This window comes from Vipera ursinii, assembly GCF_947247035.1.
Source record: "Vipera ursinii genome assembly, chromosome: 1".
NCBI classification, from domain to species: Eukaryota; Metazoa; Chordata; class Lepidosauria; order Squamata; family Viperidae; genus Vipera; species Vipera ursinii.
Genome location: NC_139512.1, coordinates 266,319,387 through 266,336,221, shown reverse-complemented (window position 1 = coordinate 266,336,221; position 16,835 = coordinate 266,319,387). Strand labels below are relative to the sequence as shown.

The following is a 16,835-nucleotide window of genomic DNA, read 5'->3' as shown; positions in this document are numbered from 1 at the left end:
AAAATGATACTCTCATACAAGTCCTCTTCGATTTGCGATTGGTTGTTTAGTGACTGTTCAAACTTGGGAAAAAACCCTCCCCCAAGTTCTGATGGCCATCTGCCTCCCAGTCACGTGATCACATTTTGGACACTTGGTAACTGGCCTTCATTTAAGGTCCTTTGCAATGCCCCACAGACACATGACTACAATTTATGATATTTGCTTACATTTGTACATCTAGATTCCCTGCAAAAAAATGCCATTGCGGTCACTGAGCTCACTTTACGATCATGGTGATTTGCTTAACAACCACTGCAAAAAAAAGTTGTAAAATCAGCTCAGTCACATGATGACCTGTTTAATGACCAGCTGAGTTACACTTGTAAATTGAATTAGTTACTTATCTGTAAATTGTAAATTGAAATTATAAGTCTCTGGCAGAGACTTTTTTTGTTGTTCCTCTGTTCCTTTTAGCCTCACAATAATGAAACCATGTTGAAGTCTGAGACATGGTCACCCACTGAGTCCCTGTGGCTAAATGTGATCTTGAATCTCAGTCTCCTGTATACTGATTGATGCCTTAACCATTTTAAAGTGTTTTATATTCTTTTCAGTGTGGAAGGAAATATGCTGTGACTTTAAGTCATGTACCCTTCTTATGGTGGAGGATTATTTTTTCTTAATCTTTTTTTTTCTCCAAAATTAAAATTGTGAAACTTTTTTTTCAAAATTAAAGCTTAATCCCATTCCCCAAGAATGTTTTCTTCTGTTTCCATTAAACCACCACCACCACCGCATTTCCCGATTTAGAATTATTTCCTCCTATTTTCTTTCCTCTCTCTCTCTCTCTCTATCTGAATTGACATGATTAAGTGGAATATGGGAAAACAGAAAATATCACAATCGCCTTGCCGTCATTTCAACAAGAAATCAAATTAACTTTGCTTGAAAACTTTAAAATGACCTGAATTGTAAATAGATTCCCATAACATAAAAGTATGACATTATCTATGGGCTATCAATCCCAGTCTTACTTGGTGCTAGGTCAGGGGTAGGCAACCTTGGCTCTTTTATGACTCGTGGACTTCAAGTCCCAGAATTCCTGAGCCAGCCGGCTTAGGAATTCTGGGACTTGAAGTCCACGAGTCATAAAAGAGCCAAGGTTGCCTTCCCCCTGTGCTAGGTATATCTTCATAAACCTGTCTTATGACCAAAGGATTTCCTAGGGCTAAGATTCTCTTCCAAACCCTTTTTCCTACCCTCATCTCCCAAACCACTCTCAATTCTCCCCCCACCAATGTTCATACAGGGTGGAGGTACCCTAGCCTTGTATCTTGAAGAGCATGTGAGCACAAATTCTATATGAGAATGAATAAATAAATTCTACCGAACGTTGTGATATTTCTACCACTGAGGGAAGGGAATGAAATGTCAGTCCCAGACCATTTCTCTTGTATTATGTGATTCTACCAGGATTTTAAAACAAATGGGGGGGGGGAAGCAATGGCCTTTCCATAAGATAACTAAGCAATCATTAAATGGGTGTGTTAGTTGGTAAATGTATTTGATTCTAATCTCTAATTAAAATTCTGGCTTTAGTTGCTTTTGTATTTGATGTAACAGGTCTTACTTCATTATAGCTCGGAGCTCTGCATTCTGTTCCTCTCTGTCTCCCCTCCCTTTCTTTATCCATTTTAGCAACCAAAATATCCAACTTCCATGACTGAAATTGAAAAATCAGTTCATGTTATTTGTCTATTACACATATTGGAAAATTGGGAAGTATTTGAAATAAGTGTTTTTTCATTAGCTGTCCCTGTGCTGTGGCATTATCTCCCCTTGCCATTTACGATGTACATCAACTCTGCTTGCCTTTAGAAAAATCATTAAGACCTGTCTTTCTCCCCTCCCCCCTTCCAGGTGTTTGGGTTCAGTTGAGTAGAGTCTCCCTTTGATTGTTTAATTGTCATGTTTGGTTACATTTTATGTATTAGATAGATTTTTTTTAATTCTGTGGGGCTATTTTTTGTTGTTATTGTTTGTTTTTGCTGTATGCCATCCGGAGTCACATTGCTTAAGTTGTGCAGTCTTGTGAATCCAATAAATAAATCCATGAAATGTATTGATCTTAACTAAAATAGCACATGCTTAGCACCTAAACCACAGCCTCTTCTTATTGGTGTTGCATTATATATATTGGATCCCTTTTTTTTGCTGTTAATCCCTATTCTTGAGCAATGTTTGTGTTAGATTGTTCTAACACTGTGCAGTGACCCATTCAGGATCCAGATTTTCTTTTATGGCACTAAAGTGCTTCTAATCATTGCTCGCTGTCCTTGCTATTATCTAAACCTGTGGTAAGGGCCTGGATCTTGACCTGGTCCAGTTTTTCATTAAAAAAAAACCTTGACTCCCCAAATTGCAGATGCATCTCACTGTTATACTCAGATGAATCAGTCTTTGATGAGATTGCTCACATTCATGCTTGAAAATGATTTGAAGACCCTCACAGTGTGCACCATTCCAAAAATGTATCCTTGAAAAGCGTGAGACCAGGGAAAGGCATTGGAATTGGACATAGTTTGCTCAGGATTCCAGTGGAACATCTATTCTAATAGGGATTAGAAAGGCTTTCCTCTAGAATTTGAACGTCTGTTGTTTGGAAGGAAGGCAGCAACAGAAGTTTGCAAGCAAGATTTTACAAGGATATTGCTCCAAACCAGTTGTTTTTGTCATCATTAACAACTGAAAAAAAAATAACAGGCTTTTGCAAATATATGTTCATGTTTTGTAACATCCATAGTCAAGACAATATGCAGGAATGGTTCAATATGCAGAACAGCAGTGTCCTGTGAGTAATTTGCGAAAGACTTTATATATTGCAGCCATATCCCATGCATTGATCAAATTGTTTTCAAGAAGTCCCTTGAGTTAGAGTATTGTACTGTACAGCCAATTTAAATGAGTATGTCTGTAGGCCTGTCTGTCTGCCTGCCTGCCTATCTGCCTAGCTATTCCAGGAAGGACTAATGCTGAATATTGCAGCTCAGTTATATATTTCACAGGAATTATGTCTATTGAAATTAAATTATTATATATATAATTTGTTATGTTTATTTTTTTAAAAAAATCATTATGTTATGCAAAATCTGGCCTAGTTAGCTACCCAGCATTGTGTAGCTATAGGTTGCACAATGGTCAAAAAAACCCCTGTACCTTTGTGTAGTACACAAATGTCTGAAATGAGACTTTACATCACATTATATTTAAATTCTCTTCGGGATGGCCCTTTAGCCAAGCGGTTGCTCAGTTGTCACAACTCCACATGATCATTTACGCCTTGATTATTAGCCTCAGAAATGAACAGCATTATTAGTACAAAGACCTGCTCCTGCAATATTGACAGTGCCAATTCCATTTCTCCTCTCAGCTTATACTCTGCAGGCAATAGATGTGTGAAGGGGGGGAAAAGGGGGGGGGGAACTGTGGACTCTAGCCCGCCTTAGGCACAAACTCAGGTGGTAACCTTAGGCTAGTCTTTCAGCTCTAGGAAAAAGGCAAGGGCAAACCACTTCCGAAAACATTGCCAAAACGTCAGGGACTTGTCCAGGCAGTTACCTGGTTTTTATGAACCCTGACTTAAGGGCACCCAAAGGGGGGGGGGACACCAAAGCCAGTTTTGGCTGTTAAAAAATTGTTCTCCATTTTAGCTAAATCATGGAGCAAAGTTCTAAAAGGCTGAAGATGGTAGCTACTGAAGCTCTGATTTCCTTTATACTTGCCATAAAGTAAAACAGAAATACATGGTGCTTCTGTCTTAAGGCATTACCTCTCTTTCTTGCTTTTTTTGTCTTTATGGACAGAAGAGAGAACTGTGATACACGGACAGTCTATCTCTATCCTTACAAAGAACAATCTATTGCAATAGATGTGGGTTTTCTTCACCTTCCTTGAATTTCCCCATTCTGTGTTGCTTTTAAATACCAAATTCCAAGTCTTTATAATAGGATTATTCTGGGGAAAAGAGATATGGTGTTTGTATGTGCACATGCACCCAAACTATATACATTGCACACGTTACAGTAGATCCCTGATATAGTTTGGGATTGACAGTGTTTCCAGAAGTGACACTTGTCAAAGACCTCTCCCTTCTAAACTACAGGTGGATTGACTTGCCAACTCTCCTTGAATTTCTCACTAGAACTTCGCTAGTTAGAGCCGCATTCAAGAGATAAACACTTAGAAAAATTAAAGCTCAGAAAGCCTCTAAGCGCATTCTTATCCTGTGAACTGTTTTTCAGTCCCTGAAATGAACTATGCTTGTTGTCTTTTCATAAGTGTCTACACCTGGAAACCCCAAACTGTCCAATTTAAGTGGGAAAAATGATTTAGAGGTTGCTACTGTTCAAGAAATGGAATTACAAACACTTACTGATCTATTGCACATTGCCCAGAAATCACCCACTAGATCCCAATCTGCTATCTGCCCACCCCAGCTTCAGGCTATTCTCTTCAAAATACCTTGGATTGTGCAGTTTTTCCCAGCTGACTACTGAACAGATGTACTGTACTGGCTTGCACAGATCTTGTTGATTTCAGTTTATCTGAAATAATCTTGACATCTGTTGCTTGGCAGATTTTTTTTAATATAAAAGAAAACTTCTATATCTTGTGGATGGAAATTCAATACTTTTTCCCATTTGCAACCCATGCTTGTTTCCTCCATGTCCAGATACTACAGTGGCTTTTGCTTTTCAAACTTTCGCTTTTTCGAGATCTCATCATCAATATGGGCTCATTTGCATAGTAAAATACTTGTACATTAATTCACAGGTTTAGCATTTTAGTGGCCTAGTAGCTTAATATTTAGTTATCCTGTATTTTAATATCTTTCGTACTGCAGAGTTTAGCCATTTAATAATTTAGCTTTTGAGTCTTTTAGTATTAAAGATTTTCTTCATTTAGTAACGGTTTTCTATTTTAATTTGATCTCGTTTTAATTTGCATAACCCACTTAGAGATTTTCCTTTTTCCTTAGGAGCTTAGTAATTTCTTAGAAAACTATAAAAATTGAAAGTAAATATATATCCACATCTCCATCTCACACATCAGTAATATCACCATAACGATTTCTTATTTACCTGTAAGTACTGTACATTATATAACTAAAGAGAAACTATACATCCTCATTTAGTCCTTCTTCAACTTTGAATCATTTCCTAAAGATTCTCAGACATATACCATTCCTGTCACACTTAGCAACCAATTTTCAGTTCCATATTTAAACAAAACATTCAAAGCCTATTCACTTTATTGCATGCTTTCTCTAATTTTTTCTTAGTGACTTGCTAAAGAGCAGAAAGAATGTCTGCACATCTCTGCCTGACATAAAACCACTCTGCATTTCCCAAATATTGTTCAGGAATATTTTTATACCCTTAATGATCACAACTCAGCCAAATATCTTCCCAGGGACATGTTTCCATGGTTGTTGTTTTGCATTTACGGTACTTACTACGTTTACTTACTACATACATCCTTTGTGTAGGGTAACTATAACATAGGCATAATCTTCACAAACATGTTAAATAAGTTGCATAGCCACTCTGTCAGCTAATTACAATAATATTGCAACTTTTTTCCTAATTGCACCATCTACATCTGCAGCCTTGCTATTTTTCTGGTGTTGCAACATGTATGTTTTCCTCTTCATCAATAGTTTCAATACTTTTGTTCTTAAGTAAGTCTCTAAATCAGACATGTCAAACACAAGGCCCAGAGGCCAGATCCGGCCCGCGAAGTGGTTTCATGCGGCCCACGAAGCCATCCTGGAAACAGTGAGGGAACGGCCCCCACTGCCTTGGCCCTGGCCCAGAGACCCTCCTTCTGCCAGAGACCCTCAGATCTGTCCCACTCCTGCCCAGGGCCCCATAGGCACCCTTGATGCCAACGATGTAGAGCTGGCCATGCCCACCCAGTAGGCCATACGCACTTTAGCCACGCCCACCCTGGCCATACCCACCCAGCCCCCTGAGGGCAACCGCAATGCTGATGCGGCCCTCAATGAAATTGAGTTTGACACCCCTGCTCTAAATACTCCTTCCAACATTTCCTTATCCAAGTTTTATCCCAAATTATATTATGTTTCTTCCATTCCATTCACTGTCTTTGTTTAGCCCTCTTCACACACATTCAGAACCATGTTTATTCCTTACAATTTCATTCTGCCATTTTTTCCTTTTTTAATTTTAGCCATTTATTTGTTCTCTTTCACTATTCTTTACATTTTTTCTTTTTTCTCAGGCTATACATTATACATTTCATGATGTTTTATATGCATTTTTCTAATCCACTAATCATCCTTTTTCATACATCAGATGAGTACAACTCTACATGCTTCTGTGGTTGTGGCATCAGCAGGAACTTATTACTTTTATTTGAATTAAAAAAGCAGTCACACTCTGCTCTCTCTCTCTCTCTCTCTCTCTCTCTCTCTCTGTGTGTGTGTGTGTGTGTGTGTTTGTGTGTTATGTGTCTGTGTGAGAGACAGACAGACAGACAGAGAGACTTTGGGTAGGAATTGTAATAAATGCCACAGTGCTGTTTTAATCAAAGTTATTCCCTTAGCCATCCTTATGGACAACGCTGTTGGTACAACTTTGTAGCATTCTTTTCATTCTGTTCCAAGCAGCTTTCCATCATCTTTTCTTATGACCACTTAACATTCTCTAATTCTTTTAAAGAATGCTGTCTTTAATTGTGATTTTTCATAATAAACAATCTAATCAATCATGTTTTCAGAGTTATATCCGTGTGTGTGTGTGTGTGTGTGTGTGTGTGTGTGTGTGTGTTGTTAAAAAACAGATGTCCTTGTTTCAAGGAGATACTCTCCAACTAGACAGGAAGTTGTGTCATGGCAAGTGGACTTTTTTTCTTTGTTGGAAATGTTTCGCTGCTTATCCAAGTAGCTTCTTCAGTCTGAGCAGATTGACTAGGGAAACCCCATATATGTCCTCCAAGGTGGTTTCATTTCTCACCTAATCTGAATAGGGTTGTTAGGTGAGTAAGCAGAGAATCATTAAAGGATCCTTTGCTCTAAATCCTTAATTGGGTTAAGTGTGACCTTCCTAATGAACCTGTGAAGTGGTGTTGAGTTTCCTGCAAGAGCAGCATAAAAAGGTTACCCATTCCTATTAGATGCTGAATATATCTTTCTAATATTATTTATTCTTTCTGCAATTTTAAATTCAAGAAGCCATATCAAGAAGCCAATTATCTAGTCTTTCCAAATTCTTTCCCCATATTTATATATTTTCATTGAGAAATAGTCTACTTAATATTGGCATGAAATAAGCAGATACAATGATGTAAAATTCTTGACAAGAACCATGTTGTAAGCCCAGAAACACAGCCCATACCATGCTTTACTATATCACAGTGCGGTATAAATAATTGTTACCAAATCATACACACTTATTTGAAGACTATATCGAGCAACATGCATGATAGAAAACCTAATATCTAAAACATATATTGCCTTACTAATGTTGAGGCTACTCCCATGATGAATTGGTAACTCTGTGGGCAGGTTAATTCTTTGAGGTGATGCCATGTAATTACATATATATCTTCCAGTACATATATCTTAAAATATTTGTGAGGAAATTTCTTACAAGTGTGACTAATACCATTGGCTTAGGTAGGCAAAATGCTGATGGAGATTTTGCAAGCTTTCCCATGGATTTCTGCCAGTGCACCTGAATAATTTCAACCTAAAAACTCCTACCAGTTGAGAAACCAGGTAACTAATGAGCTGATATCACCCACAGCGTTTCATTGAATGATGTCCATACAGATGTTAGCAAATATTGAATTACTGAATCTGGAGCTACCTGAATGTAGATTTGAATGAATGGGAAACTGCTTTAAAATAAATTCATCTGAGGTTTTGCCTTGCTTTGTTTGCAGGGTTTTTTTTAAAAAAAACACCCAGTAGTTTCTATTTTTTAAACCAGGATTTTATGTTTTGTTTCATCATACCCATTTAATAACACACCATTGTAATATCCACTCAGTTACATCTGAGCTGCCTACTGGCTAAAAATGCAAATTGTGCTTGATGAAAAGACCATCGTGAACAAGGGCATGATATCCTGAAAGGAGAGAGTGGATGTGATAGTCTAAATTTAAAGTATTAAAGGGGCATTAGCAGTGGAATGGTAGAATATTCCCATCCGATCTGTTAATTTCTGATCATTGGGTGAAGATAAGCAACCACAGAGCAGTTTGAGACCTTTATGGCTAAATCACTATCTCCTATTATGTTTATACATAGACACCATTACATGGTAAGCAAGCTGCTACCCTATGGTTTATTTTGAACTACCGCTCCCAGAGTCTCTTCCCAAATTAGCTGGGTCTGGTAAAATTAAAATCCAAAACATAGACAGCAGCTGGCCTGACCCTGCACCGCAGCCTGACCCTGCTGCCAGCATCAATTTCCCATCGTCCTGCACGCTCCCACAGGGAGGGCCTCCTCAGGATACCGCCGGTCAAGGATTGTCGGCTGGCGGTCCCCAGGGGAGGGCATTCTCTGTGGGCGTGCCTGCCCTATGGAACCAATTGCCAACGGAACTCCGGATTGCCCCTGACCTTTGTTTGTTTCGCCGGGACCTAAAAACCTGGCTCTTTGAGCTATCAGGCCTAGACTGAGGGGTTTTAATGATTTTAAATTGGGATTTTAATTCTTGGGGCCATATTTAATGTAATTTTATTTTAACTTAATTTTGTACTGTATTGTTTTTAAATTTTACCCTGTAAACCGCCCCGAGTCCTTCGGGAATAGGGCGGTATACAAACTGAATGAATAAATAATAAATAAATATATAGAATGAGGCCCCAAAGTGGCACTTTCCATTGGTGGAAGTACAGGTTAAAACTCCGGGCCTTCATGTTCAGGCAAAACACTGTTTATTACATTTTCTCTTTGATCTGCTGGATACTGATTAGTACTGAAGTGTTTAGTTATTTGATGGTTTTAATTGTTAGCCTTATTGTACCTTTCCCAAGCAAATGCTGTCTGAAAGTGCTGAACTTTTTAAGTCCCGTGACTTTACATTAACTTATTTCACTCGCTATTAGGTTTTATTTTAGAGCTAACCACTAGGGGCCAGTTTAAAGAAATGTTTCTTTAGAGTTTTTAACTAAAGCAAAATGTCAAGAGACGTGATGATCCAAGTTCTGCTATTCTGCGATTGTGACCTTTCCTGGACCAAGAAGCCCTTGAGACTGTGGCTCTCTTGTTAAACTATACTACAGTACTTTAAACATCCTTGAAAAATAACCCAGAAGTAGCAGCTAGCATAAAAGGTGGTTCTTCTCTGTGAACAGATAAGCAACCTTTGCTGTGGGATCTGAACGAATTGCCAGCAAAATTCCAGGCCAAGTTCAAGTTGCTGGTTTTTATCCATAAAACTTACACCGTACTGCTTGCATCTCCACTACCTTTTAAACTATCTACTTGCACAAGGGAATCTTTGTGAGTCCTCGCTTCCTGAGAGGGAGCTGGATGCCTAGAGAATGACACTTTCCCAAAGACCCCTCCCTGCTGATATATGGGAAGGCTGCCAAAATAGTATTCTTCTGAGTGGGCTTTGGGGAAGAAAGTCGAGTAGTGAATTTCAATATTATATTGAATGTCTATGTCTGTGGAGGTTCTCAACCATCCAGGTAACGTTTATCTCAAAGGTGCTTTTTCCAAAAGGCAACTGGACTTTCTTGGGGTGTTTTTTTTTTCCTTTGAAAATGTTTCTCTTGTCATCCAAGAAGCTTCTTCAGAGAACTGAAGACGTTTCTAGGATGAGCAGTCAAACCTTTTCAAATGAAAAAAAGCCCAAAAAAATCCAGTTGCCTTTTGGGAAAAGCACACAATTGGCTTGTTAGAATCATGTGAGGCACATTCATGATTGCAAACAAGCAATGTGGAGGACACCAGATTGGGGGATGTTGCTCCTGACCATATGTGTAATTTTTAATTTTTTGATCCCATTATTATCTCCACTACTGAGATTAATCTGCCTATTCTCCTCAGGGCACTGAATCTGGTTCTCTGACAGTCCTATGTCAACACAAATCACTACACAGTAGTTTCTCTCCGGGCCTCACAAAGTGACCCTTGGAAATTATTTTGGGACAAAAGATTCTCCATTTTAAAAAGATGTTCTTTTAAATGGGCCTCCATGCTTAGAGATGTATACTTGCCAGTTGCAAAAAAAACAACAGAAAAAAAGCCTGCCTTATTGAAAAGGTTTGCTAGCTGAATAGCCACTAGAACAATAAATGCAAAAGGCTATAAAATGAGCAATGTACACTACGTGGCTGGAATTTAAAGAGGAAGACAAATGGAGGCAGGATGTCGTATGATCAAAGGGAATATATTGAACTGCGTATACCTGTTCTTTAAGATAAAATGAGTGCTTTAGTGCAACCTTGAAATGGGGATGTAGAATAAATTCCTACTAGAGTATTTATTTATTTATTTATTTATTATTTATTTATTTTATTGGGACTTATATGCCGCCCTATCTCCCGAAGGACTCAGGGCAGCTAACAACAGTAACTAGAGTAACTAGACCAAACAAGAAACGATGACTGATGAATTCAGCAACCAGGAAAAGTAGTGATATTTTTAAGTAATAATACTACGCGGGGATTTTCTTGTGCCATTTCCCCAAATCATTTGAAGGGAAATACCGGATTAGCTAACCTTGTGTCAGGTCCATTAGATAAACTCTCCAACTGTTCTTGACTGAAGTAGGTAGAGCTGGGAGTAAAAGCAGATGGTCTTTATTTGGCTTATTCTCAAGTTTTTTAAAAAAATATATAAAAGCATTGATTTTACGGGATAACAAGCAAAAGTTTCACAGTTTTATCTTTTCACAGGCAACTTCATCCCAATAGGAAATGCTTTCAGCCAAACACCATCAGCCGGACTACACTCGGTAAGAAGTAGTATTTTACCTCCTTTCTGCAGAAAAAAATATATATTAAACTTTACAAAAATAATCTTCAAAGATTACCACTGAACAAAAGCTTTCTTGCACTTGCCTTCAATTACAAAGACTTCCCTCGAGAAAAGCTGTCTGCTTTCCATAATAACAAAACCAAAGAATGAACGATACAATATTCTCTCTCCCTGTAATTCATTTTAATTAGGTAAACCGTGATGGCAAATTCTCCATCTAAAACAAAATACAGACTTGTGGAGCATATGTTAGAGAGAAAAACTTTAAGAGCTCAAACTGACATGTTAACTGCAAGTTTGAGATGAGAAGAAAAATTAATTTTTGCCAATTTATAAACTTAAGCAGGATTGCTTTTGTTGTTGTTAGTGTTTGGGGAAACCACAAGAAGACTGACAAAAAGAGAGAGAAACATTCATTTTTTTATTTGCAACAGGTTATTGCAGGGGTCTTCAAACTTGACCCTTTTGTGGACTTCAACTCCCAGAATTCCTCAGCCAGCCTGCCTGCCTGAGGAATTCTGGGAGTTGAAGTCCACAAGTCTTAAAAGGACCAAGTTTGAAGACCCCTGGGTTATTGGGTCATGTTCAGATTTTTAGGTTTCCTTTGTTGGATTTTCTCAGCTGAAAAGCAAGGAAAATTTGGAGGTTCTTTGAAAATGCTGGAAAACTTCATTATCTTCTATTACATACTATTGGCTAGGCCAGGGGTAGGCAACCTTGGCTGTTTGATGACTCATGGACTTCAACTCCCAGAATTCCTGAGCCAGCATAGCTGGCTCAGGAATTCTGGGAGTTGAAGTCCATGAGTCATCAAACAGCCGAGGTTGCCTACCCCTGGGCTAGGCTCATCCAAGCTTTCAAAAAATGCTTCAATTTCTTATGGATTCAGCACTTGTAGCAATCTTAAATAACCATAGGAAGAGGTTTGACTGGAAGAAGTCTGACAGCTGTCTCCCTGATCCATCAGTTTTTCTTATATTGCCATTTCCTGTTTTGCAGTCTCTTGTCCCTCAAGACTTGATTGGAGATTTTTAAAATTAGCAGGTTTAAACTACAACTAGCTAGTCTTTCAGCTATAGATAGGTGGGTGTAAAAAAAAGACAAGATGATTGTCTCAAACATGGTACGTAAGCGTGCTAGTAATTTAAAATTACTACCTTGCTTTGGGCATTAAAAATAAAATGGGGAATGGAAAAGAAAAACTTTAAAAAAAATATTTTTTTGTGGTTTAAACCTGGCTTCTCTAGAAGAGAGCTTAATAAAAGAGGTGCAGGTGGCAAATGGTAAATGAAAACACAACAACCAACAAAGCAGGAAGGAAATAAAAACATGAATTTGTATATAAACATCCCTATTCCAATTTTTGGCATTTTGGGGGGAAGGGGGTATGAAAACAGGAAAGATGGCAGTTGCAGCAGTTTGATCAAAGCCCTAGTTGGGTATAAAATAATTTAAATTGATTTACAACTTAGAGCACTTTATAATGCATGTTTGATTGTCTTTTCAAGTGGGGCAGCCTTATAATTAAGTCTCCCCTGGATGTTGGCTGCTGTAATATTCCTTTGCAAACTAGAAATACCATAGATACTATGTGGTAGTTAATTTTCTTGTATATCTCTGCTTATCCTGGACTTTACCCTTCACATAATTCTTTGTATAAATAAATGGTTGTAGCTGAAAATCAGTATGTACACATGCAATGTTTAATTGGCTTTCTGGAATCCTGGATTAAAGCATGGTTTAGATTTATAAACTGTGGTTCTTTGGGGTGAAATTGCTCTGCATTGAGCTACAGTGGTCCACAAAATTGTACAGCAACAGTTCTCACTGGATACATCAGTGCAGGAACCCATTACGCTATTTATTACTTTTTCTTTTTAATTGAAGTGGTCTGATTTTTCTTCTAATAGTATGCAAATTAACATCTTTTAAAGTCAAAAGGATGTTTTCTGATTAAAGAAAAACGGATTGAAATAATTGTACAGCCTGACTAATTTTAACTGTTGAATTATTTAATCTGCTTTTCAATTCATCTTTTTTAAAAATGAAATTCCTATAGGCTTTGTTACAGCAGCTGTGTTTGCATTTCATGTACGTATGTTTGTACATTACAGATTTCAATAAAGTACAGTCTGGCACAGCTTTTCCTCTAGGCAGATTATAGATTCCCATGCTCATTAAATCTTTGAAAGACTGTAATCAAATAAGGATCACAATTATCTAAAAACTCAGGAAAGCAGCAGCAGTACCCCTTATAATAATTTAATGATTCATGTTATATAATAAGACCAGAGTTTTGTATAGATATATATACACATACATGCACATATACACACACACAGAAAACATACCTAATACTTCTTCCTCTTCCAACCCTGTGATATGGGTTAAGCTGAGAGAGAATGACTGATTCAAAGTCAGCCAGTCAACTTTTATACCTAAGGCAGGACTAGAACTCACCTCTTGCTTTCTAGCCTGATGCCTTAACCCAGGGGTCTTCAAATGTGGCCCTTTTATGACTTGTGGACTTCAACTTCCAGAATTCCTCAGCCAGCGTGCCTGGCTGAGGAATTCTGGGAATTGAAGTCCACAAGTCATAAAAGGACGAAGTTTGAAAACCCCTGCCTTAACCACTAGACCAAACTGGTTTTCATTTTTTTCAAACTTTTAGAATAGGGATAGCGTCAGAAGCAAGGGAAAATCGATGTTGGATGCATTTCTCCATCTTTACAAGCACGAGTATTCTGAGCAGAATACTGTTTAGGAAACGCCACATTCCACAGTATTTTGTATCAAATCTCTTTTTCTCATAACCTGGATCTTTTTCCCACTGCGCAGTCCAGCATGAAATATAACCTTAAATCAATTCAGCTGACTCTCATGTCAAGTTATTTCATTAACTCCAGAGGTGATAATGAGTATATTCATATGACAAGCTAAGCCATGTTGAGAACTAATCATGGTAACCCTCTTATCCATCACTTTGGAATCAGATGGCATGGCAAACTCTGGCTTGCTGGTTTATCCACAGGGTAGCTTTTACTCCAAACCAGGGGTTTTCAAACTTGGCCCTTTTATGACTTGTGGACTTCAACTCCCAGAATTCTGGGAGTTGAAGTCCACAAGTCATAAAAGGGCCAAGTTTGAAGACCCCTGCTCCAAACACTTTGGTTGCTGTGCAACAGAGAAGCTGCAGACATAGCTACTTTAAGCCCCTTTTTTTGGTCGGGATTATATCCTAAGGGGTAATGCCTTAGCTAAATTTAAGCACTTTTAGATATATTAACTGATGCCATTTTATACTCTTGAAGCAAAGAGAATTTTAGTGGTCAGTAATAACTAGTCCCAATAAATGGGCAGCTCTGAGTTCCCATGGTCCAAGCTAAGATCACCAGGTGAGTTATTTACATATAGTTCACATCAGACTGCACAAGGTATGTTGTGCAAACACATTCAATAATAAACATAGGTGGAATTGCACATTACTATCTCAGATTGAGTTCAGCCCTTCCTTGCCCCAATAATGCTGTGTTTAGTAAATGCCCTCAAGAAAGGAGAAGGAACAATTTAACATCAGCAATTACAGCTAGCTCCATCTGGACCTTCACACACACTTTTTGCCATCTCCAAACCAGAAAAAAAACCAAACTTATTTTAGAATAAGTTCAAAATGTACAATATTGCCATTTTTGTGTTTTTAAACTCTTAGGATAATAAAGGAAAAGAAAGAGAGGATGGGAGTAGCTGATTTTGTAGCATTTGATTTTTTTTATACTGAAGTAAATTGAATGCCTTACTTTGAATTTTCTCCCTAAAAATTGCCACATAATTGCCTTCTCATCACATTGTACATGTACTGATACGCAGAGTTTTATGGGCTTGCCCATTAGTGGTGAAACTTTTCTCATTAGAGTTAGGGGAAAAAGCAGTTATGAGAATGGGTTTCCATATTTTTTGCCCCTTCTGAAATTAAGAGAATTTCTTACTCAAAAACCGAGAAAGATTGAACTTGGCAAGATCCAGGTAGTTCTCAACTTACAACCACAATTGGGACCAGAATTTCTGTTGTACGTTGGTGCAGTCATAAATCAAGTTATCACATGACCAGACCCAATTTTATGACCATTGTCACTGTGGTTTTTAAACAAATTGCTACAGTTGTTAAACTGATCTGGCTTCCCTAACTGACTTGTGCCTTCTCAGAAATTGGCTGGAAAGTCACAAATTGCAATCACATGCCTGCAAGACTGCAACCAAGACTATAAATGCAAGGCATTTGCTAAGCACCCAAATTGTGATTACATGACTGTGGGGGAGGTGTGATAGTCATATCTTTGAGGATGGGTTGTGCATTGTCTTTGTTTGAGGCTGTCATATTTTTATATCAGTGTTAAACTGATCATAAGCCAAAGACTAAGCGTATGTGCAGATTAATTATATTCAACTCCATCCATGCCTATAAAGTATTTTTCCTGTCAGAGTGTTTATCACAGAATGCATCAGAATGATATAAAACTCTGTATACAGTACTGTAATATGAGAAGCAAACAACACTTACAACAGTTTGGGGTAAAGCAGCAAAATACCAGCATGTGTATAAGAAAAATTACCAATAAGGAATTTGCAAAAGAAACCTATTTTGCTTTAATGGAGTTTATTTCATAGGTTTGTACAACGTACCATAATTTGTTTTAACAATTGGCTGATGTAAAAGATTGGGAAATAAAAATATCAATTACCTATCATGATATCCATTACAATGGAAGCGTTTGTGCAGCATTGTAGTAACATACAGGTTAGCATCTCAATGAACACTATGTAATGCTGAAATATCTTTTTGTTGTTTTTTGTTTACATTTAAGTGTAGACCCAAGATTTCCCCCCAAAATAAATCTTCCAGATGTGTTGGACTTCAGCTCTGGTAATTCCCAACTGAAGGAAATGTTGATTTGAATCTGGATATCTTCTACTAAACCGCTTTTTGTTCAGAATAATTTCCTATTTCCTACACTCTCCCAAAATGTTGCAAAGTACTTAGAGGCTATTTTTGCAGTGCGTGACAATTTCATACAAATTTCTCCCCCAAGCCATAAGAAAGATGTTTATTTATTTATTTCTGCAAGCTCTTGATTTTAAGGGCTTCCCTTGCATAAAACCACAAAATGTGAAAATGGCATGCACCAGCCTGCTGCATCCATTCAGATTGGATTATAGTTTTCACCCAATTCTAACAAAAGTAACTTTAAAAATATATAGATGTTATAACTATTAGTTCATTTCCTATCCTAGGGAGAACAGATCCCTTGCCATTGGTGACGGTGGATGGGGCTTATGAGCATTGAAGTCCAGAGGGCTTCAGGTTGCCTATCCCTGTACATTGGACAAATGTATGAAAGGTTAAATGTGTGAAGCAAAGCTTCACATGAGATCCAAGATAAAGGGAATTCTGATCAAAATAGCTCAAGATAAAATGGCCCATATTCACAATGGCATTCAAATCTACATGTCTTTTATATCCTCCAATGCAAGATTATGTCTGTGATTTGAGGCAGATTTTAATCCATTATAATGGTGTCCACGCTTCTTTCTGAGTACATTGTTGGGCAGAAAAGCACATATTCCTTTAAGAGGAAGCCCTTTGGAGCCACATTTTAATAACCCTTTAACACAACATCTGGGTGCATTCAAAATATCCCAGGGCATGCTGAAGCTTTAAATCTGTTATTTCCTAAAGCTTACCTCAGCTCATTGTTATTTGATGGAGCTTTTTAAAGAGCTCATAGCTATCATCTTTTTAAAAGAATTATAATGAGAATAGCAGTAATAATCA

General features: G+C 37.8%; 1 protein-coding gene across 3 annotated transcripts in view; it reads left to right on the top strand.

Moving 5' to 3' along the window:
* AHI1 (Abelson helper integration site 1) overlaps positions 1–16,835 on the top strand; it is a 76,411-nt gene that overhangs the window by 48,978 nt on the left and 10,598 nt on the right. For all 3 annotated transcript variants that reach the window (XR_014493596.1, XM_083371859.1, XM_083371860.1), the window contains exon 20: positions 10,924–10,982. Coding sequence is in view for 2 of the 3 variants with exons in the window: in XM_083371859.1 (XP_083227985.1) it covers positions 10,924–10,982 (59 nt within the window). In the remaining variant the exon portion in view is untranslated. The remainder of the gene's footprint in view (positions 1–10,923; positions 10,983–16,835) is intronic.